The 23,914-nt window shown below is 46.9% G+C and overlaps 1 protein-coding gene across 1 annotated transcript; it reads right to left on the reverse strand.

Annotated features, from left to right (window-relative positions):
• Window positions 1-1,086: 1,086 nt before the first annotated feature.
• On the reverse strand, window positions 1,087-8,425 carry LOC111838686 (splicing factor U2AF 65 kDa subunit). The gene is made up of 12 exons (XM_072705777.1): window positions 7,907-8,425; window positions 7,491-7,623; window positions 7,298-7,336; window positions 5,516-5,619; window positions 5,194-5,345; window positions 4,882-4,998; window positions 4,611-4,749; window positions 4,214-4,293; window positions 3,997-4,119; window positions 3,523-3,609; window positions 3,170-3,421; window positions 1,087-3,032 (listed from the first exon to the last, which is right to left on the reverse strand). The coding sequence occupies exons 1-12, from the start codon at window positions 7,953-7,955 to the stop codon at window positions 2,898-2,900; spliced, it is 1,410 nt and encodes a 469-aa protein (XP_072561878.1). The 5' UTR covers window positions 7,956-8,425; the 3' UTR covers window positions 1,087-2,897.
• Window positions 8,426-23,914: the final 15,489 nt, after the last annotated feature.

Below are 23,914 nucleotides of genomic sequence, written 5' to 3' on the forward strand. Positions count from 1 at the left end.
AAAAAACATATTTAGGTGTAATTTTTTGCGGGGCGGGAACCAATTAATTGGTTTTCCATTATTTCTTATGGGGAAAATTCAATCAGATCTCGAACTTTTTAGGATTCGATCCGGAGTTCTGAACGGATTAAGTTTGAGTTCCGAGGTACCACTGTACTTTTAAAGATATGTAACTAGCTATGCAGATGTGATCATCATCCCAGCTATTGAGTTAATAGTGTCAAACAAGACATTTTAATTCCCTTAGTAAAATTATCTCCTTGTCACTTAGAATCCATGGCCTGTAATGGCAGTCCAGTAACTTTACTGCATTGGTTTATAGAAGTACATTTCTCAAAAGGTTTAACAGTCACGCACGCATACGATCTGTATTGCAGGGTGCAGAGGTTGTCAGTTAGCCCTTGACAACAGAATGGAAAACACCTCTGCCACTGAACGATGCCCAGCAAAAAATCAGCACAGCAGTCTCCGATATAAACCTGGGTAGGACAGCTTTAATTTCAGACTGCAATACAGGAAGTGTGCCAAAAGCCACCCCTCCATAATGCAGTGTGACAGTCCTATTTCAGCAGACAGCCCAGCATAGAGAGGATGTAAAAGCACTTATAGGGCAAAGAAGAAACTCCAACTCAACGATCAGACAAAAGGAATTTAGAAATTTAGCTCAGTTCTGTGAAACTGTCCCAATACCCAGGAAAAATACCTTTAAGTAGATTTTACATTGCTTTAACATTTTATTCACCTTTGTACAGGGTACGTAGGAATTCTTTCGTTTTTACGAATCCCAGCTTACTCTAAGAACACACACAAATACCAAGGTGAAAGTGAAGCTTGGATCAGAGTGCGGAGGCTGCCATTTATCCAGTTCCCCTAGAGCAGTTCCTGGGATAAAGGACCTTTACTCAAGGGCCCACAATGATATAACAACACCGTCAGTCACAGGATTCAAACTGGTAACCGTCCAAACAGCACAGACACATAGCACAACATAACCACACAAATCTGATAAATGGAAAAATTGTATATGTAAGCATTCAGTACCATCCAAGAAAGTGAGACAGTCCAAAACAGCACAAGAAGTCAGCATACATCAAATTCATTTTAATGAGAGCAATTGGATTTCCAAAACAAAATACAACACGGAGAGGAAATAAAAAGTATATGTCTGTCTTTTGAGGACTAAATAACAGTCACAATATCAAAATTTAAACAGACAAACCAACTCAACAGTACAGTCACCAGATAAGCCCAGGATATAGCCGTTTACAACAATCAACCATCGATGACTTTGCCCTCAAGTGAGTTTGTACTGCAATCCATTCTGGAGTCTGTATGACAACCCCATCTGTTAATGTCAAAGTGTACGCCATTTCAATATCAGAATCAAAAAAAAATTTCAACAGAACACCATATTGTCTGCTACCTCCTCTGACATCCTTGTGTAATCTTGTCACATGAAGAAAAAAAAGGGAATAAGGAGGAAACATAAAAGCAAATCCAATCGACATTTGACAGTCTCACTGACGTAGATTGTGGTCCTTGTGATAGAGAAAAATCCAGCAGGTGAGCGAGAGCAATGGGAAAGGAAAGCAAAGGAAGTGTTTGTATGTGTTCTTGAATGCTATTGCTATGAAACCTTTTCCAATAGGACCTCCCCCCCCAACCCCACAGACTACTGCTACCGATTCAGCCACCCAAGTGTCAGCTCAAGCATTCTCTAGCACTACACTGCAACCCCCTCACTGGCTGCTGCTTTGTCTCATTACACTGCAGATCTAGTGACAAAGTTTAAAGATGAGCACAACATCATTACATAAGGCAGTGGAGTTACAAACTCATATCTATACCACTTTGCATTCCAGCTTATGGGGAGCTTACTTGCTTTAAGTTGTAAAAAGATTTTTTAAAATTTTTATAAAGCAAAATTTTCTGCCCTGGTTTAAACTGTTTAGTTTTCTGACAAAATAGTGCTTTTTGGATATGTATTGAAAACTTACGAAAACATCAACCAAAACTGCCATGAACGACACTATGGCTGAACAAATTCACAATTTAGCATTCAAGATGTTTGTATAGTTTTCTGCTCTTCTAAGTTAATGGGAATAAAGCTTTCTGTCAAAGTTAATATAGACTAAACACACTACAATAGTAAACTTTTAAACTGGGTCTTTGTACTTCTGCAGGGTACCTGGGGAACACCGGGCCCTACAGCGACTCCTGCAGCGCTCCACATGGTGCTGCCCAGGAGAGCTGAGGTACCAGCTTGCAAAACAGCAGCCAGCACAGAGAGCTGACTCATGAATGAGTACCTGCTACGAGAACTATGAATGTAAGTAAGCAGGAGAAAAGCAAGCTGATCTGCACTCATACAGACGGGAAGAATGAGGTGAAGCTGACATGTACGAAAGCATACAGGTACATACATGTATAAAGCTGAAACAAGCTAATTCTCTTCAGTTCCATGTCTGTTTTTAAAGGATTGCTGCCATGTTCTCTGCTCATCTCAGCGACAGCTTGAATATACTCGACCAGATGCTTGTTAAAATTTCCTCTATCCATCGTGTACCCAAGTACAAAAAAAAAAACAAAAAAAACACACATCCTTCCTGACACTGTCGCCCGCCCCGCCCCCACCCCACCCCAAAACCCCAGCTATACCCAGGTACAAAAAACAGGCCATGAAGCAGAGACCCCAGTTCACGGTGACAAAGTAAAACCAGAACTCCTTCCCCTGACAATTTAAGCCCTTCCATCAAACACCTTGATATAAAGACCCTCCCCCCATCTAAATGTGAAAAGGTTCCTACATCCCCAGATTTATTCCATGCTTCTTTACAAACCCCCAGGTCTCATCATCACCCCTTGCCACCCAACCACCCACCCCCCAAACCACATCTCTACCAGAAGTCTCGGCGGTGATAGGCATCAGGGTCGCAGTACTTTGTCACCACTACCCTGTTGGCAAATTTCCTGCCTGTCAGCCCTTGCATAGCCTTCTGGGAGTCAAACACCGATGTGAACTCCACGAAGATCTGAGGATGACACACAGACAGTTAAGGCTGTACACATTACTCTGGGGTAGCTTCTAGCACGACAGACTGAATTTACAAGTCTGAGTAGTTCTGGTTCAGGAACACTCAGAAGAAACAGTAATTGCCTTGCCGCTTACCTTGCCAGTGCCGGGTACCTCCAGGCCATCAACAGGCCGGGGGATCTCAATGCTCTTCACCTGGCCATACTTGCTGCATTCGTCACGTACATCCTCGACGATCTCCTCATACTCCTCATCATCCAGGAGCTCCTCGGGGGCCACCATGTTCATGAGGCAAAGCACCTCGGTAGGCAGGCCACCCATCTGCACTACAGAGCTACTCATCAGCCCTGGAACCTGCAGTGTCACTGGAGTCTGGTTCATGCTGCTCTGTAGGGGGAACAGGGCAGAACCAGAGAATCAGACATGGCTGAAAGGGCCACCCAAGGTGTTCATAAGAGTGGGTGGAAGAAACCCAACCCGGGACTCACCAGAGAGGCGTTCTTCGCTCCCACACTGGCTCTCTGCACAAGGAGCTTCTTGTCACCCAGCTGCATGCCATTGAGCCCAGCGATTGCCTGTGAAAGCAGATACAGGCTTTACAGATGGCCTATACACCCAACAAGTGGGTCTGAGGAAGAATCAGAGCCACGGAGAGGCTGGTATAGCACACACAAGCTTTACATAAGGTCTGTAAACAAGGAGACACCCAAGAAAAATCAGACCCACAAAGTAGCCGAAACAACCGAAGATATTCATGTAGAAGCAAAGTACTCACTACTACCCCCTACAATGACTCCGAGAGGCCTGACACCAGAAAGCCCCACCACACTGAGGACCCCCAATTAATGCCAAACAACTGCAAACCACATCATTAAAAACACACTTAGGGATACTTATCCTAGACGTGTGCCATTAGAATACAGTCAGTACAGAGAAGGTCACACCATCCAAGCGCAACATACCTGGTCATTCAGGTTGGTGTCCACATACTCGCAGAAGGCGTAGCCCTTGGACAGTCCAGTGGCACTGTCCTTCACAAGGTTAAAGGCCTTCAGGGGCCCAAATGAGGTCAGCAGCTCCTTTACCTGGGAGAGTGCAAAAAAACAGACCCACAAGTGGTAACATTAGGAGACCTGCCTTCTGTGTAAATAAGCAGCTGCAAAGCCAGGCAACACAGACCTGATCATCATTGAGATAATTGGGCAGGCCACCAATGAAGAGCTTATGGGCTGAATCAGGGACCACAGTAGACACCACTCCTGCAAAAAGAACAAGAGAACTTTACACTCATCTGGCAGGCTTCACAAAGCTTGCATACAGGCCATCCATACAAGTACCTGGATCAGTTCTTCATAACTATATAAATTAAAATGAGAAAACACCATGTAGAAGATGCGGAGTATAAATACCAGGTACGACTTGGTACTGGAAACACAGAATCTGCATGAAGGTAATATTCTGAAAGCGACGACTCAGATCCATAGAAGACTGGAAACATTTTGCAACAAGACAACATTTTCCACAAAGCCGCCAAAGCCTCATGTTTAGAAGGGGTCCATACACAGAGTGATCTTACCTGGCACATACACACTGGGGTTCTCGCTCATGCCAGGTAGGGGCTGGTAATCGTGAGGCCGGCGGATCTTAAGGCTCTGACCATGGAAGATAATTCCATCAAAGGCCATGGCCTGGGTGGTTTCATCCACTGAGCGAAACTGCAGAATGAAGCAGACAGTATTAGCTGCACACCGCATAGTAGCATCACGATGAGGTACTACAACCATGATTCAGAGATAAAGAGGACAAGGTATAAACCCAGAAATAAGCAGTCAAAGAATGGGGCAAACCTCAAGGAAGGCAAAGTTCTTGTCTTGATTGATCTGAACAGCAAGGACTGGATTTCCAGGGGCCTGGGTGAGACCACCCAGACGCATTTGGGCATTGAAAAAGTCCATCATGGACTCCTGAAAGCAAGCACACAGCACCCATGTTCACACATCTGTAATAGGTTACAGAGAGCAAGTGGACATTTCTAGAAATTAGAAGTAGTAATAAGCATTAAAATTTTAGAAATTAAACACTGTTTGCAAAGGAATCAATACTCGGATATATTTAGCCTTCTCACTAAATGACCCTTAACCATCAAGAAGAGCAGCCACCTCAGTGATGCCAAAGGGGATGTTCCCCACGTAAAGCCGGCGTGCCTGCCGCGTCATCTGGCTGCCCACCACAGGAACAGGGGTGGGGGTGACTGCCAGACCATCCGGAGTCATGGTTGGCAGCAGGGCTGTGGCTGGGATTTGCCCAGCAGCTGTGGATAAGAAAAAAGTCAAACAGTGAAAACAAGATGAGAGATGGGGAATGGCCATAGGCAGAAAGGCTCCAGTAGGGAGACCAGGGTCAAAAAACACACTGAGAGGGCTCAGAGACATTATGTTACTGGCCAAAGCAAATTAGGTAAATGGCATGAGACACACTGACCCTGCATGGCTTTGTACTGCATAGGAGTGATGTGCTCAAAGCCTGGAGGGGGCACATCCCAGTACTTTCTGACTTTCTTCTTCTTCTCACGGTGTGGGGAGCGGCTGTCAAGACAGACAGGAAACGTGAAAGGCAGCAGAGAGACCAAGAAATAGAGGCGCACAAGGTACATGACATTTAAAATGAGTTTTAAAAGCAAACTACATTAAGGACATCTGTCATCCTATTCACTGAAATATACAAGTGTAGCACACACCTGCTCAGTGTCAATATAAGCACAAGCACACATTCATGTAGACCTCAAGGAAACGGGCCAGTGTGCCATGCAAGAACGTGCTAAAAAGCCACAAGTTACCACTTGGGATATAAACTATGCAGGTATACAGCACGCATCCGGTCCCTCAGCCTAATGAAACACAACCAGACTAAATGAGTGGTCACTGAAGGTCTAGAACACGCCCACACTACACTTCCTGCCACTCAGCTCGGGCACAGTATGTGAATCAGCCACCCAAGCCTCTGGGCTTCTGAGGGGAAGGTCGCTGGTATGAGCCCTGGCCTCAGCAGAACAGTCACATGTCCATGGGCCCTTGAACAAGACCCTTAACCACCAATTCCAGGGGCACTGCACATTGACTGACCCTGTACTGCGACCCCCAAGCATGCTCTCACCTTCATGTTTCTGTTTCATGCAAGATTGTTAATCCCCTTAGGGAAACCCTATGTATCATATTCTATTCTATCACCAATCAAGAATTTCTTTGGAATATTCATATTTCACTAAGAGGGCAGCATGTCAGTTCTAAACATATGACCACTATTGTGTTCACCAACTGAAGAGTTTGATATTTGCAGTTTGGGGTTTGCTCACACTGGAAGGCATGTTAGGGCATCACTAGTGTCCAAAAGGAGTTCCCAGCTAGGCAAACACATTTCATTACTAGGATGACCGACACATGTGCACACAGTACAAAGTGCACAGTAAAGACTTGCTACACAATTTGTACATGAATGAAACAAGACAATTCAACAAAACCCTCATCTGTATTCTGTTTGTGCTTGGTGACATCTTTGCCAATATTAACACCTAGAATTACTACCCAGTTCTCGTTTTTTTTGCATGCAGAATCACAGGATTGAGCCAAATTTAAGAGGCAAGATTGTCATAGACAGACAGGTGTGATAATAAGGGTTTATGACTCAAAATTCCACTAATGTTTATGATAAAGCAAAATAGGCTTAGAACAAATTTGCTAAAGACTAAACTGTTGGTTAATGTGAAAAAGCAGCATTCAAACGTACCCTATGAAGTCGAATGGCCCTCAAAAGTAGTATAAAGCTTGAAAACTTTGGGGATCTTTCTCAAAAACTACGTAAAATCTAACCAAGAGAAGTTCTTTGCTAAAAGTTTTAGCAGCTCGGACGTGCACTCACCACTGAGCCAACCCTCTACCTGTATATGCATCAGCCCACCATACAAATAACCCTACATTCAGAGAAATATAAAATTGCTGGAAAGCGAGAAATACAAGCAAGTGAAACATATGTAGTTTCAGAAAGATTTTTAAATAAGCAAATGCCTAAACGTAGTTCACCGTGCTATCTAATGTCGCATAAAGAGCTATGCAGTAGTGACAGTATCATTACGTATCCTTAAAAAAAGATTTCCAGACGAAAACAAGCACGCATACTGATTTTGGGCTTGCATGTTACACATTTGTCCTTCCTTTACTTGAAAATGATTTGCACTACCAGTATAAGTCGTATTGGGTACCGCATTACCTCACAGCAATCTCTTGGGGTTGGTTTTGACTCTGTGTGCTGAAATGACAGTGGGAAAGGAGGGTTGCGTTTACAGACGGTCAAACTAGCAAGTTTCTTTACAAAACAGTTGATCCCATACAGAGCTACAATTCGGAATCGCTGCACTTTTCCGGCCTAAACGCCGGATAGCGACGTGGAGCATAACACTCACCTGCGCCTCTGTCTACGATCCTTGCTGTGGCTCCGCCGATCTCGGCTCCTTCTCTCATGGCTTCTCCTCTTCCTTTCCCGGCTCCGGCTGCGGGACGGGCTACGACGGCGGTGCCGATTCTCTTTGTCCCGCTCTATGGAGGACGGTTTAAAGCGGACACCAGAGCACAAACAAACTTATTAACTGAATTTCCCCAGAGCAATGGGCATATTGATATTAAACCCACAACACCCCGACCCGCAGCCGGACACCGTTTAGCGGATTTCGACCACCTTAAACCTGGAGTGCCAAACTCCCCACGGCAAAAAGCACATGGGCCAGCGGGGCAAACTCTCAGTCTCCCAAATAAGTGAAGAGGTGGCAAAAAAAATCAAGATAAAGAACGCAGTGTGTAAATACAGCCTTTAAGGACCCACCGTGCTTGTTTTCGGTCAGCTGCCTCTCGAATTCGTCAAACTCCGACATTTTGGATCCGTGGTGGAGCGGAAGGTCGGCCGGCCTGGGAAGAGTTAGCTAAAGCAGGCGTCGTTTATCAGGAGACGCAAGTCCACTGCTATGCGTTTTAAAACTGCACAATAGCTCTGAACGATCTTCGCAAAATTAGCTAAATCGGGGAAGGTTGGGGAGAAACAATTCAATCAGAAGCGGTTATCAGGAAACAGCCACTGAAGTACTGGCGAAGCGAGCGTTTTGTTTTTTTTTTGTCTCCGACGTTAATCAACTATCCAGTCTTACTGATCCCCGGCGAAAGCCCAAGCTCATTTTACACCCTCTGAGTCTCGGCAAAATATATAAACGCCGTCGCTAAAGCCGCGAGCGCTCCCAGTCACTCAGTCGAACGTACACTTAATTTTTTGTTTCCTGAGGGACGAAACGCGGCCTGCCGCCTGAACTCGCCGTCTGCCCCACTGGCTCCCGCGTTGCCGGAAGTTTCCGTCATAAAGCACCTTTCCTGTCTTTGCCCGGTTTCAGGTGAAGACGAGCGGGCGCCACCTGCTGGCTTGGATGACATGATGCAGGTCACTGCACATTCGTTCATTTTCCGCCAAGTGCCGCCTTTTTTACGCATCCCCAACACACAAATCACACACACACCGACCCACTAATTGTGATAGCGTTACATCACGTGACACAAGATACTTTGCAACGCCCTCCACAATTATTATTGGCACCCCTTTTAAAGATCTGTAAAAAGGGTTAGAAAAAAAAATCACCTTTTGGTGAAGCAGCTTCATGCCACACTGTAAAACTAATAAAAATCCAACCTGTCCTTAAAATAAATCTATTGAAAGAAAAACAAATCCTTCATCAAGAGATAATTATCTTTAACAAAAACACATGCACCATGATTATTGGCACCCCTGCTTTTGATACTTCATATAACCTCCCTTTGTACAGTATAACAGCACTGAGTCTTCTCCTATAATATTTTTATAAAGTTGGAGAATACCAAGCAGGGCATCTGAGTCCATTCCTCTTTACAGAATCTCACCAGATCATACAGGGTCCTAGGAACTCTCTTGTGCACTCGACTCTTCAGTAGCCTGTAGTGAAGTGAGCGATCTTTAGGCACATTTCATGTTTTGTACAACCCACAACTGTGATTTAAAAAATGTATAGCAATCAATTTTCTGAGAAGTGTAACACTCCCTTTTTTAGTGTGGGAAAGTGTGAAAATTAGTGACAAATTGCCCAGCGGTATTGCAATTTGTGCATCGCTTAATTGTCAGACAAACAGTCAATTGTCTGCGGAAGTGAGGGGACACGATGTCCGGTACTGTTTGTGCTGCATGCACTTGAATGAGCTTCCACTGCAACATTTGTGCAAGAAACTGATTGGTCCCACCGAAGGACCAACTCAGTGGAAAGGACCGATAGGCAAAGTCTTGACAACATGTGAGACATTGCCAAAAGCCGACTTCAAGAGTATCTCTGATGGCGAGCCGCTTCCAGATATTGATCACAATGATCTCAGTCGAGACGAAGCATATCTGTATAACATCATAACAGCAATCAGAACAGTGATGATCTGCTTCGTGAGAAACCCGGAGCTATGTCAATGGCAAGATGGCTAACGACTGCAAGTAGAATTTGTCGGCAATATGTAGGAACGGTTCAACCTACCAGCGAGCTCCTTTTTTTGACACAGTTTATTGTCAACAATTACGGACCTATGTGGTTCCAAATCAAGTGGCACCCAAAATGCACAGATGGTCCGAATCACCTGTTTAAACAAATTCAGATGCAAAAACATCTCACACCAGACAACCGAAAAACAACATGGCCCGTCATTCAACGTAATTCCTATTGGGCTCACCAAGAAAATGTGCTTTTGGCTATGTTGGCAGATTAAGATAAGTCAAACAGAAAAATAGCTGTTGATATCATAATGACGATTCGCGCAGCTCCTATGTCATCTCAACGCCATCGCGCAGCTCCTATGTCATCTCGACACCATATCAGGGAATTTCGACCACTACAAATTAAAGACTTTGGATCAATGCACACTTGAACCGCCACTTACAAAAGTACTCTCTGATGAAGAGCTGAAGAAAATTGTCCAGAAGCCATATTGTGTGGACATACCATGCCATTCTCAGGGTGTAGAATGTTGCATAAGAATGGTGACTGAAGCAGCGAGTGCTGTTTATGGAATTGATGCGAGAGATGGCTACATAAGAGCAGTGGTGACACAAAGAAAGACTTTTGTGCACCTTTTGATTATTGAAATACAGCAAAACATGCAGGAACAGACTTTCTCTGCTGTGACATTCTTTTGTTTGTCCTGGACATTCAGTTTTGCATGCTTGTCTGCAAGTTTTGTGCGTTTTAATAAAAGTTGTCAAAAAATTTTAGGTTCCCAAAGTTTGGACTCAAAAAAGGGGGTGTTCCCTAACTCGTAGAATTTTTTGGTTTACATTCCTGAATTTGGCGTGTTTTAATGTACAAAACCTGAAATGTGCCTCATGATATGTGCGATTTTGTTTCCTGATACTACGGGCTACTCTTCAGCTCAGCCAACAGGTTTTCAATGAGGTTCAGGTCAGGGGACTGAGATGACCATGACAGAAGCTTGATTCTACAGTCAGCTAACCATTTTTGTGTTGATTTGGACATGTGTTTAGGATCACTGTCCGGCTGGAAGATCCAATGACAGCCTAGTTTTTGTTTCCTGGCAGAGGCAGCCAGATTTTGATTTAAAATGTCCTGGTATTTCATGGAGTCCATAATGCCATGTGCCCTAAAAAAGTTTCCTGGGCCTTTGGAGGAAAAACAGCCCCACAACATCACAGAACCTCTTCCATATTTTGCATTTGGGATAAGGTTCATTATAGCCATTCTTCTTTTTACGCCAAACCCACTGTCACGGAGTGAGCCGTGATGCTTGCGCAAGCACGCAGCGCATAAGCAGCCATCTGCCAGTGTTCTGACGAGTTGAGCTACCTATTGAGACGTACTATCGAGCCTTTTTGCGCATGTGCAGTTCCACCGTCTGGGGGTTAGGGTTAGGTTTTAGGGGTTTGGGTTAGGGTAAGGGTTTTAGTGGTTTTTGGGGGGTTATGGTTAGGGTTAGGGTAAGATTTAGAGTTAGGGATATCGATTACCACTACGGTAGCCTAACTCGACAAAGTAGTTCAACTCGACAGAACACCGGCAGACCATGGCAAGTGTTGACGGACAATATACTCACAGTTCACTCCTGAAGAGACAGGGATAAATAGTAAATCCACAGGTTGTAGTATAGTTAGTCGATAATTAGCTCCGGTAGACCCCTAGGCAGACCTGACACATCTGGGCTGCTACTGCACTGGTAAACAGGTTAGCGGGCCAGCAGCCAGGTAGTCCAGATCTGATCTGGTATGTCCCATAAGCATGTTTAACAGGTGTTCTGTCGAGCTGAGCTACTTTGTCGAGGTAAGCTACCGTAGTGCTAATCGATAGCCCTAACCATAGCTTACCTCGACAAAGTAGCTCAACTCGACAGAACACCGGTGTGCTTGCCCTTGTCTGTTCTATAGCGTTTGTGTGAGCCCTCTCGATTACTTCACTGAGTCTGCCTTGCTAAGTTTATCGACTCAAACAATTGCAATTTTGCTAACAATTTTCTTGATATGTTAAGCTGCTTTGATATTACCCAGCATGTAAATTTTCCCACACACTCAAAAGGTCACATTCTAGATCTTGTTTGCACCAGTGGTATATCTCCATCTGATCTTCTTCCAAAAGATCTCTCTGTCTCTGACCACGTGGCTATCCTGTTCAAAGTTGCTGTTCCTGAGCCTCAGTGCCGTCTTCGCCCCCCATGCTCCATCATGTACATAAACACCAAGAATATTGACACAGCTGAGCTAATATGCTCATTGCAATTCCAGTTCAAAGATGAACCATTTAACTCATGCCCTAATGAACTGGTATTACTCTACAACTCTCACCTATCTAGCACTTTAAATTTACTTGTCCCCCTTAAAACACGCACTGTCTCCTTCCTACGTACTGCTCCTTGGTTTACACCTGAGCTGGCCATCAGCTTGAGCGTCTCAGCAAAAACACTGGGTTGACTGTCTACACTCAGGCATTTAAAGATCATGTCTTGGCCTACAAGGAGTCTCTTAATGAGGCTAAATCCCTGTACTCCACACTTATCACCAGAGGTCAGAGAAACCCCAGAGCCCTGTTCTCCACAGTCAATAAGTTACTCCAGCCAACTAAACCCTTTCTACTCACCCCTTCAACAGGTCTCTGCTGTGAGTTTCTTAACATCTTGCAAAACAAAATTAGCACCATCTATAGGCAGCTTAAATTACTCCCCACTACCACCTTGGGTGACGTCTCCACTTCGCCTAAAACATCGGCTCAGTCTCTTTCTTCTTTCTCAGCTATTGATGAGCATATTGTCCATGATCTTGTCACTAAGGCTAGGCCCACTACCTGCCTCATGGACTCCATGCCCACCCCACTAGTTAAAATCTGCCTGCCGGCTCTCTGTCTTATTCTTGTCCATATCATAAACACATCTCTTTGCACAGGCTTGGTCCCCTGTTCTCTCAAAACTGCAGCTATCACTACAGTTCTGAAAAAAGCTGGAGCAGCCACTGATGATTTTAAAAACTGATCGTCCCATTTCCAACATGCCTTTTATTTCCAAACTTCTTGAGCACACCGTAGCCACGCAGCTTCAATATCACCTGACCTCTTGCAGCCTATGGGAGGAGATTCAGTCTGGGATCAGGACAAAGCACAGCACTGAGACGGCCCTGGTCAAGGTCCTAAATGACCTGCTAATTGCTGCTGACTCGGGCCATGTCAGTATTCTCCTGCTTTTAGACCTCACAGCTGCTTTTGACACGGTCTGCCACAACACACTGCTCACCCGGCTGGAAACACTGTTGGGCATTACAGGTACTGCACTTCCTTGTTTACATCATATCTCACGGGTAGGGAACAGTTTGTATCTATTGGTGATTTCAGGTCCCCTAGTGCCGCCCTCTCACATGGTGTCCCTCAAGGTTCTGTCCTTGGCCCCCTGCTCTTCATCATCTACCTCTTCCCTCTTGGTCACATTCTCCGTCATTACGGCTTAAATTTCCATTGCTATGCTGATGACACACAAATTTACATTCACCTCAAGCCCTCCCATTCACTCTCTCCCTCGAATCTGGTCACTTGCCTCAACGACATTAGTAAATGGATGACACACAACTTTCTCAAACTCAACCATAAGACTGAAGCCATTCTTATTGCCACACCAATACTGCTGAAGAAGATAAATCAGTCACAGTTTTCCACACCTGGCTAGTTCACCACTACTACCTCTGAAGTTAATAACCTAGGTGTCATCTTTGATTCTTCACTGTCTTTTGATTCCCATATAAAACGTGTCTCCAGAACGGATTATTTCCATCTAAAAACCATCTCCAAACTATGCCCCTCACTCAACTTTGCTACTGCTGAAACCCTCATTCATGCCTTCATAACCTCCAGACTCGATTACTGTAATGCAGTGCTTATTAGTCTGCCAGCAAAATCATTAAACAGACTACAACATATCCAAAATTCCACAGCTAGACTTCTCACCCGTACAAGACCATGGTAACATATCACTCCCCCCCCGATCCTTTCCTCCCCATCCCTAAATGCTTCCCTCCTCCCGCTCCGTCACCCCAACACACATGTAGGGCTTTGAGGTGCAGGTGCGTCGCTGGGATGCAGGGGGTGTATTCCTCCTCTGTCCCCCCGTGACCACCTGTGTTTCAATCACACATCACAACTTAGACACTCTCATTACTTACTCTCTCATGACACATACATTTAGGGCCTTGGGGGTGGGCACACGGAATGGCGTCCAGAGGGCAGTCTGTTCATTCAGCCTTACCTCTGGTGCCAGTGCCCACTTCTCAATTTTAAGTTGCACATAGACACTGAGGGTTCTGGGGAGGGGCCGAGCTGACACCAGCTGCTGATTGGCAGAGGGTGGTTAGCACCATGCCCTTCCCCTGTTTTAAAGCACTTTAGAACAACATGCGCCAACACCATATCTGAGCGGGCGGAGGAAAGCATGGGGTCTTTTCACACCCCCGTTCTCTGTTTGCCATCTGGAGCCAGGGGCTGAGAAGAGCTAGCCGTCCGGTCGGGGTCTGGGCTGGTGGGCTTCTCGGCTGCTGCGGGGTCCAGGGTGGTCTTCTTGTCCCCACGCCAGAGGAAAAAAGGGATCCATCTCCGGGGTCTGGTGGCGGATTGCCCCTCTGGGGGTGGTGGTGCCTGGATCTCGGAGTATAGAGTATATATGTGTACGGCGTTCATTTCTGTGTGTCTTCATGTTGGGCGAATGGTTGAATATTTGTTTATGTGTGCATGAGGGTGGAAACGTATGCTTGTGTATGTGTATGCCTGTTTGTCTATACGCATGTGTCAGGTTGGGTCTTAGACTCCACCTGAAATAACATCACAGGTTCTATTGCCCCCCACCACACTCCCTGCCGGTGGATGAGGCCCCCGGCTGCCGATGCGTTGGTGGTTCTCGATGTCCGGGGCAGGATGCTCTGGTGTGTGCTGGCTCACTCTCAGCAGCTGCCTGGCGGGACCTGGTCGTTCCGGCTCTGTCGGGCCCCGGCTGGGGGGTGGGGGGGCCCTTGGACCTCTGGGCCCGGGGTCCGGTCTGCCCTGGTGTGGCAGACCGGCCGACGAAGCCTGCGTGCTTGTCGCCACGGCCCCCTGGGGCTCCTGCGATGTGGCTGCCGGATGGGCCCCCTCCGGAGTGCTCCTCTGGCGTTTTCTGGGTGGGGGCTGCAATTGTCCCTGCAGTGGTCCTCCTGGGGTTGCCGTGCCCTGGGGGGCCTCTGGATGTCTGGGGCCCGGGTCTCCTCCGTGTCGGCTTCATGTCCTGGGTGGGCGGGGCTGTGGCTCCCCACACACACTACTAGGCATTTACATGGAGAAACCTTAGGAACACCAGCGCGCTGACACACACAGGTGTGCACACAGGTGCTCACGGACACGTGCTCACGGACACACACTGTCTTGATCGGCTGTTGCTTCTGGGCATGTGTAGTAATGCTGGTTGTGTGTGCTGTTCAACAACATTTAACGTTTGATGGTCGTTGTGATTAGTATAGATGTTGTATGTTGTCTTTCTCTTTTCAGCAGACATGGAAGCAGATTATCTGTTTTGTTTTTTCTTTTCTCCTTTTTTTCCCCCCTCTCTCCCTCTCTCTCTTTCCCCCTTCTTCTCCTTTGTCCCCCCCCCTCCCTCTCCTTCTTTTGAGGAAGTAAATAAAAATATAAAATAATATTATATATTATAATTAAAATAATAAATAAATAATAAAATAAATAAAATACTTGGGGTGTGAGTTCAGCCACGGGAGGGGGCCCTTATGAGGCCTCTGTGTGGAAACAAAGGGGGGACGCTAAGGACACTGATGGTCTGTTTCACAACTGTGATTTTTGGTTGTGTCTCTGTCGGTGTCTGACACCTTGATAATGAATGCGCATGGTCTTAACCATCGCGCCAGGGGGGTGTGCTACGGACAATAAATAAATAAATAACAAGGTTTATGAGTTGAAGTTGTACATGGGGTATCTAACTCAAATATGCAAAGTTATTTTCAAGCAGGAAAAGAGGAAAGCAAGACGGCAAGAGAAGACAGACCAGGACAAACCAGTCATCTCCCCAGGAGACAGAGTTCACCTCAAAGTGTTAAATCACAGGGGTTACAGGATGAGATGGCAAGAGATGCAGGTCAGCATGGAGGAATGTTTGACTGGTGGTATAATATGTGGGGAAGTTGGCAGCAAGCCATTATGAAGGCGCTTTTCATAGCAGCTGTGATTATCCTTGCTCTGTTACTAATCTATCGCTTTGTAGTTCCTTTACTGCGTACCCTAGTGAGCAGCACGCTGTCCTACAGGCGACAATAGCTGCTATGTCGAAGGTGGTGGGAGGACCATTCAGAGCAGCAAGTTCCTGGACCAACATGGAACCACCTGGCGACACAGACGTCATTGACAAGGTCCTGCCCACGTTGAAGTCAAGCCGTTCCTGCCATGCGTAGATCATGAAGGACCTGCTGGGGTGCAGCTGCCTACTTTGACAACTGGAACGATTAGCGTAATGAAGAAGTGTATGATATGGACTTTCCCTGAAGCTCAGGGTTTTTGCCATCCTTCCTAGGCTGGATGGACAGGATTGTCTGTGGGATTCATGTGAGTCCCAAAGGGGGGAAATATATGGAATATTATTTAGCACGCATAGAGAATGTAATCATTAGGACTCTTTTAAGAAGCTGATGTAAACCGTGTAAAGAGTGACCTTGTAATCTTTAGAGAATGCAGACCATTTACTGCTGTGCACAATGTGACGAAGAACAAGTATGAATGAGCACCATGTGTTGACTTAGAAGTTTCTGTATCTGTTAGCTATTTTGTTAGCCTTTAATCTATGAATATGTACTTTATTAGTGCTGCAGCTTACCACTATGTTGAAGAACAAATATCTTATTAACCCCCTAGCCAGACAATCTGCAACAAGCAGAAGCTGCTAAGGTTTGCTACTGAAGGAAGGTATTCGCCTGAGTTCACCAAAAGTTCACGGCTGGGTATTCAGAATACTGTAACTGAGTAGAGATGGTCACGTCACCCTTATGTTCAGCCGAGGCACGAAACAGTAAAAGAGATGATTGACAAACTTATCATATAGGGTTGTGGATTAAGGGAGAAAACAACGATGGTGAATGGTTGAGGGAATGAGGATGCTTAAGTGACGAGGTATTGTTACACAATAAGAAAATGTATAAAAATTGGTGTAAAACAGTATTGGACACACTTGTAAGCGTCCGGCCTTGGTTGTAACTACATTGTTGCAATAAAGGCTGAATCTGAATATCTACACAAGCGGCTCCTGACTCCTGATTGGCGGGGAAGGAAAAAATCACAACATAATTTGGCGTCACAAACAGGATCGGAGAAGAGACCCTGGGAGGCGATCACCTGGTGGAGGAACCGGAGCACACCTGCCTGCACTGAAGGGGATGCCTTAAGGGTAGGTAAGAAAGGGTTTTCATTATTGCATAAAAAGATAGGGAAATAGAACAGGGAAAAGGAGATGGGGGTGTCTTGGGGAAGCCGCCAAGCAGGACTTGCCGGTAAGGGTACTCGCCGACCAGAAAAGAACTGGAGGGAGGAAAATACCACTTGTGTAGTATTCAGTGGGCCCAGTGTGTGTGTGGTGAGAGAGAAATCCCAAAAGGAAGGGTCACGTGTGGATATTGCCCCAGAGAAAAACGCTCTAAAAGAGGGGACAATTTAATCTGAGGGTTTGGGATATTGTCTCAAGGCAAAATGGCCTTGGAGGGTCAATAGTGATTTAAAGGTAACTGCCTGAGAGAGGGAATTGTCTAAGCTAAAGGTTTTTGAGTTACTGTTGTGAGGCATGGGAGGCCTGTGCGTTAATAAGTTGTTTAGAGACACTACCCTAGAGGCAGGGGGGTCTGTATTGTGAAGTAAAAGTTGTATTCCCCTAGAGACAGGGGGTCTATTTGTTGTTACCCTGTAAAGAGAGGGGTCCATTCATTTTTGTGGAGCAGAAGTATTGTGTTTTTGAGGTATTGTGTTTTGAGGTGTTGTGTTTTTCTTCCAACCTAGAAGTTTTCCCTAGAGAGAGGGGGTCTGTCTGTTTTAAGTTGTGAGGCAAAAGTACTGTTACATTGTAAAGCAATGCATTGTTTTAGGCAAAGATAATTTTGAAATAGATAAGGCCAGAGAAGGCCTGCATAGTAAAAACTGCGGGTATCATGTTGAGAGAAGAAGGTCTGCTGGATCGGACTGATTGTGTTAAAAAGAATACTGTAGGAGGAAAAGGTCCCAGAGTACGTTTAGTTTAATGGGGAAAATTTATGAGCCAGTGAAGAAAGCGGACATACATGGTTTTGGGCCAAGACAGCGGAAGAGTGTGTACAATTAGCAGATTGGTTGAGCATTAAATGTGCAGAAATAGTTGTTTCAGTAAAAAAAATTGTATGGAGTCTAAATTAGTAGGAGGTGAATTGATAGGGACGCAGAAGGAAGTATTTGTGAGCTTTAATGCAAAAACATTCTCTGTAGTATAAGTGTGGGTAGGTTACTGTAAAATTTGGACAAATCTTAAACTTAAGGCAATGGTAACGTGTTGTGATTGGGGAGTACAGTATAGGATTTAGAACGCAAGGGAAGAAATATAATTAGTGAAAGTTTTGACCGGGCTGGAGATCTGAGGAGTCATACATAGATTTATGGCACAGGTGCCTGAGAGAAGTGAAAATGAGATAAGGATATTACAGGAGACTAAGGATATTAAAACACATTTTGTGAGAGAGCAGGAGCACATAAAACGTTGAAAAACAAAGTTAGGTTTCGTCCAGGAGAGGGAGCAAGTAGAAAACAAAACAAAATAATCTAGAGTTATTAATGGAGGTAGTGAAGTTGAAGTGGGAGAGCACCCATATTTTAAATAATAATAATAATAGTCCAGGGGTTGACCGTGAAGAAAATCTTGGTAGCCTTTATACCTGAGGGGAAAAGAGCCCCGGTGAGCGTGAGGTGCATGGAATGTAAGAATGTAACCCCCCCTCCCAGTGAGAAGCACCGAGACAGCTAGGCAGGGAGAATCCCCTGCACCGAGAAAAAAGATAGAGAGGGTGTCCAAAAAGTGTGACAATAGAACAAAGGTGCTGGGAAATAGGTGGCCTAAGGGGGCACATGGGATGTGGCGGCGTGTGAGGAGATGGAGACTCTGATAAAGTATCATAAGGCTAATAAGAACACAGAGAGGAGTAAAAAGAAAAGTAGTAAGGAATTGGAGGGTCTGAGGTTAAGGCAAAGGGAGAGGCCTGGAGAACGGAGCAGAACGCAGTGAGAAAGGGTCAGTTTCCAGTAACAGTGGGCAAGGTAAAGTCCAGATGGGAAGAAACAGAAGGATGAAGCAAGTAGGGAACAGAAAGAAATGAGAAGTTGTTTAGATGGGTACAGGGAAGTGAGCGCCATGCGGGGGCAGGCCGTGGAGAAAGGACTGCGAGGGAGTGAGCTAATAACAGAAGGCCAGGTATGTGGGTCTGAGAAAAAAGGGAGTGCTAAAAAGGTGGGGTACAGAGCAAGTGGTAGTAATGCAGAAGGGCTGATGCACCTGCTGGACACCCCTAACCCTCCATCTAAAGGATGGAGTCAGTTTCAGCAGAAGGAGATAGAAACTAAGAGTGAGGAAGGAGTAGAGGAGGATAATGCAGATCATAGAACAATGGGAAGCAGGAGGGCTGTGAGGGACACGCCGATGCTCCCCCTGGTGGTGAAAGGAGCTCAGACATAGTATGTGCCTGGGCAGGACAGGATCTGGAGGGCCTGCTCTTCAGACTCCCAGTCCTGGCAGACGGGGTTGGAAAGTGGATGAGAGTATTTGAGGAGGAAACTATGGCGCAGCTCCTGCCGATAGGGGACATAAGGCGGTTCTGGCTCGTGTTTCGGATGCAGACAGAATGGAGAGACTGCTGAGAAGCAGTGGCCTGGCAGTGGTGACAGGGACTCCTGTGAATGATGCATGTCACTTTGATGGTTAAATGCTAACCTCCGTGACTGAGTGTGGCTGAAATGAAGGTGGAGCCCGTAAAGGAGGGGGAGAGCCCAGCTGCCTATCTGCAAACCCAAGAAAAGCGGTGGAGCACTGAGACAGAGCAGGACCTGCAGGATTCTGTGTTCAAAGGTCTGTAGTGGAGGGCATTGCAGGACACACTCCCGAAGCCAGTGAGAAGCAGGCTAAGGCAAGTGGTGGGGCTTATTAATATGCATGAGGAGCAGCTGATCCATGCTATTGACTTGTACAGAAAGGAGGAGGACTCTGCTAAAGAGCATGAGAGGGAGTTGACAATGAAATTGAGTCACCGCTAAAAAAGAAAAAAGTCCAGGCACCAGTGGTCTCTCCAGACCCAAGCCCCTGGGGGCAGCCTGTGGACAGCCAACCGTCTCCTGTCGCTGGAGCTCCCCAAGACACTAATTGGCCTACGGTCCCTAATTGGAACAGAGTGAGTAGGTACAATGGATGGGGATTTCCTCAGAGGGCATCCATTTACTCACAAATTTGATGATCCCAGACTCTGGAGAGACTGGGGGACAGATTGTTTCACCATTGCGTTGTTCACCAAATTACCATGCGAATGCGATTTGAATACGCGCTAATTCGGCTATTTAGAATGTGAATAGCGATCTTCGGGTGACAGCGGTACTACACGGTAAAACAAAGTAAGGGGACATAGTTTAATTTTTTGCCGATTTAACCTAATTTTAAAAACTGTAATACTTCCGACAATGGACGTTTTGAAAAGAAGACAGATTACGGATTTAGCCAGCGTTTTTTCATGATTCTACATTAAGATTTCAGCGAGAGATAAACTGAAATAGACGCGAGAAGTACGCTGCGTCGCCAACTATGCATTCGACCCCAGAGGGTTAAAGCATGTGAGCAGAGCAATATTCGGACCATAAGACGCAGTGACTTTTTCTCCCCTCTTTTGGGGGAGGAAAAGGTGCGTGTTATGGTCCGAAAAATACGGTACTTAAACGACATTGCCGTTTTAAGAGCATCAACAACAGCACATCGCTGACAGCCTGGTGGGAATTTCTTAGAATGAACCAAACTTCACTGGTCCCATGCAAACTGACACCCATCTGGAACAACCCTGACATTCTGTTAAATAAAAAAGTGATAAACTTCCTGGCTTGGCATAATAAAGGAGTCAAGCGCCTCGAACATATAATCCAAGACAATCGCATGATATCATTTGACAAAATAGCAGAAACATAGCATTGAGAAAAACAAATACTTAGAATATCTTCAACTTAAATCAATAATACATAATAGATGGTGCCGTAAGCAATTAGATCTGGAGCTTTCACCTAAAATAGCAAACTTCTTAATAACTCCAATTAAAAAACTACTGTCTAGGATTTACGTGCATCTAGCAGAATCTGATACAACGCTCTCACTCCCTACCCACAAATGGGAAAGGGATTTACTCATCAATCCAGACACTAACTTCTGGAGGCAAATTTGCTTGAATACCTTTTGAATGAATCAGAACTCCAACCTGCAGCTATTATAGTACAAAATTTTAAACAGAACACACTACACAGGGCAGAGGATGTTCCAGATGGGTATCAGAGATACTGACATATGCCTAACTTGTAAGAAGGACGCACCAGATAATTACCTGCATGCTTTCTGGTACTGCACACCGGTCAACGAATTCTGGCAAAGGATTTGTGAAGACTTATCGACACACCTAGGGCATCCCATCCCACCCTCGCCCTCACTCTGCCTGCTTGGGGACCTCACTGACACTAATATGGACACGAATAAATCTTGCATGCTTCTCACAGTACTAACCATTGCCAAGAAAACAATCCTTCTGAACTGGAAGTCAAAAGAGAATTTAAACATAAATCTGTTCAAAAATTTACTCTTAGATTATGTTTCCATTGAGAGAATGTCTGCCTGAAAGAAAAATCATTTGATCGATTTTGAAGATAGTTGGACTCCAATAATTAATTTTTTAATGTAATGGGACATAAACACACATTACATTACAATTGTCAGGGGTGGTGGGGCCTTGCCGTCACCGTCCCGGGTTGGGGGCTGGGTTGTTGGGGTCCTCTGGTGTTTCTCTTGGCTGAGGGCGCATGGTCAGTGTCTCTGGGTGTCCGCTGGCCTGGCCTGTTGGGGGCGGTGCGGGGGATGGGGGGTTCTGCCCCCCCGGGGTGGGTGGCGCGCTGGGGGGGGATCGGGGGGTGGGGCCTCTGGGGTGGGTGGGTTTGGGGGCGTGGGCTCTATCTGCTGGGGCCGCTGCTCTGGCTCCCGGGTGGGTGGTCGCCCGCATGCTGGGGGGCCTGGTCTGCCCGGGCCTGTTGCCTGGTGGGGGCGGGTCGTTGTCTGTCGTTGGCGATTCTGGTGCGGGGCCCTCAGGCACTGTGGGTTGGTACGGGGGGGGGCAGCCTCTGCCTCGCCTGGGGGGGGGGGGGGCCTGGGGTGGCCGGTGGGCGGGGGTCACCCCACCTGGCTGGACCGGCTCCCCGTTTGCCGGGGGGTCTGGGGTTGTCCCGTACTTGGCTGCTAGCTGGGGTCTCATCGGGCGTGGTGGGGTGGGTCTCTCCCGGTCTGCGCCTGGGGTGGGGGGGGTTCCCTGCTGCCAGGCTGCCTGTGGCACCCCTGAACACCTCGGTTGGCCGTCCCTGCCGGCTGTGTGGGGTTGGGGATGGGGGTGCCGAGGGGGGCCCACTCCTGGTACGCCCTTATTGCTCCCCTGGGCCCAACACCACATTTCACACAACACTAGGGCCTTGAGGGGCAGTGGGAAGGTGCGCCGAGACACTGCCCCTCAATTTTTACTTGCATGTTAGACATCACATGACACTAGGGCTGAGGAGGTGGGTTGAGGCAGGTGGGGCTCTGCTGTCTGCCAGTGGTGGGGTGCCCGTGCCTCAACTGCTCGCCCACTTTTTGCACGTTAGTCATATACACAGTCCATATTACATTAGGGCCTTGGGGGTGCGGGGAGGGGGATGGGGGACTGCCATCTGCCAGTGGTGGGGCCCTCATAACCGAACTGCACCCACTAATTTTAATGCATTGTAGACATAAACACACAACTCTCTCACACATATACATGCACACTTCACACCAATATGGGTCGGGGAGGGGATGGGGGTTGAGGGGCCCCCCCTAACTCTCTGTCTCTGACCCTGTGCGGGTGGGGTGGCCCGCCAGGTGGAAGATCCATCATAGGGGGGTTCGGGCAGCCCTGGTGGGTGTGGGCGGCCTCCTCTCTTGGGCCGCGGGCCGGGTGGTGCTTGGCTCTGCTGCGCCGTGGTGGGGCCCTGGCGGGCAGTCCGGTGAATCTTGGGACGCTCTGGGCCCTGCTAGGCGGATTGGGGGGTCCGGTTTGGGCTGGGCGGGGGGTCTGCCGCTGGGGGGGGGATCTTTATATGGGCCCCCCTTGGATCATCCTGCAGTGTTGGGGGGAAGGCGTGCCGGGTCGCTGCGGTGGGCGGCGGTCCGTCCTGCCAGGGGACGGGCTGGGGGGGCTGGGGCCCCTCCGGTGTGTGGGGGGCCGTCCGCCGGGGTGGGGGGGGGTGGTCCCGGTTGGTGGGGCCCTTCGGCCCTGGACCCGCCTGCCTCGGTGGGGGGGTTGCGGGTGGGGCTGGGGGGCTCGCCGCCCGTCCTCCCTCTGCGGGGGCTGGCGCCCCCTTAGTCCTTCGCGGGCTCCCTCTCGGGTTGGTGGCCTCGGTTGCCTGGTTCTCCTGCCTTCGCCTTGGGCCTGGGGGGGTGGGTGCTGTCACCTCCCCTGACGGCATCAAATGCCAGCACATCCAATGACAAATCAGTTCACACCTACACTTGCACATACATACAAGAATGGTTGAGCGATCAATATCATTATTATTATTACTTTTTAGCGTATGTTACAGATATAGGAATTGAAATATACATGTATAAGGGTACGATCAAGTGTGTGTATGCTACATCATATATATAATGCCCATTTGTCACATTATTAATTATTATTATCACTGATGTTGTTATAATTTTTGTTGTTTGATGAGTGTTATGTTTCTTATGGTTGTTTGTATTCTGTATTCCCCTATACTTAATTTTTTTTCCATCCCACCTACATTATTAGTGTTATTTCTGTATACCTTTTTTTTCTTCTTCTTTTTCTCCCCCTCTCCCCATGTTGATTGATGTCTGTTATTGTTACGCTTGTTGTTTCTGTATCCCCCCCTGTTTTTTTTTTTTTTCCCACGGGATGGGTGAGTTCGGAGGGGCCACACTCTTTGCTCTTGAATGTAATGTAAAATAAAATTGTCCTCCGAAGAGGGGGGGTGGTGGTGGGCAATAAAAAAAAAAT

This window comes from Paramormyrops kingsleyae, chromosome 23 (genome assembly GCF_048594095.1).
Source record: "Paramormyrops kingsleyae isolate MSU_618 chromosome 23, PKINGS_0.4, whole genome shotgun sequence".
In the NCBI taxonomy this organism is placed as follows: Eukaryota; Metazoa; Chordata; class Actinopteri; order Osteoglossiformes; family Mormyridae; genus Paramormyrops; species Paramormyrops kingsleyae.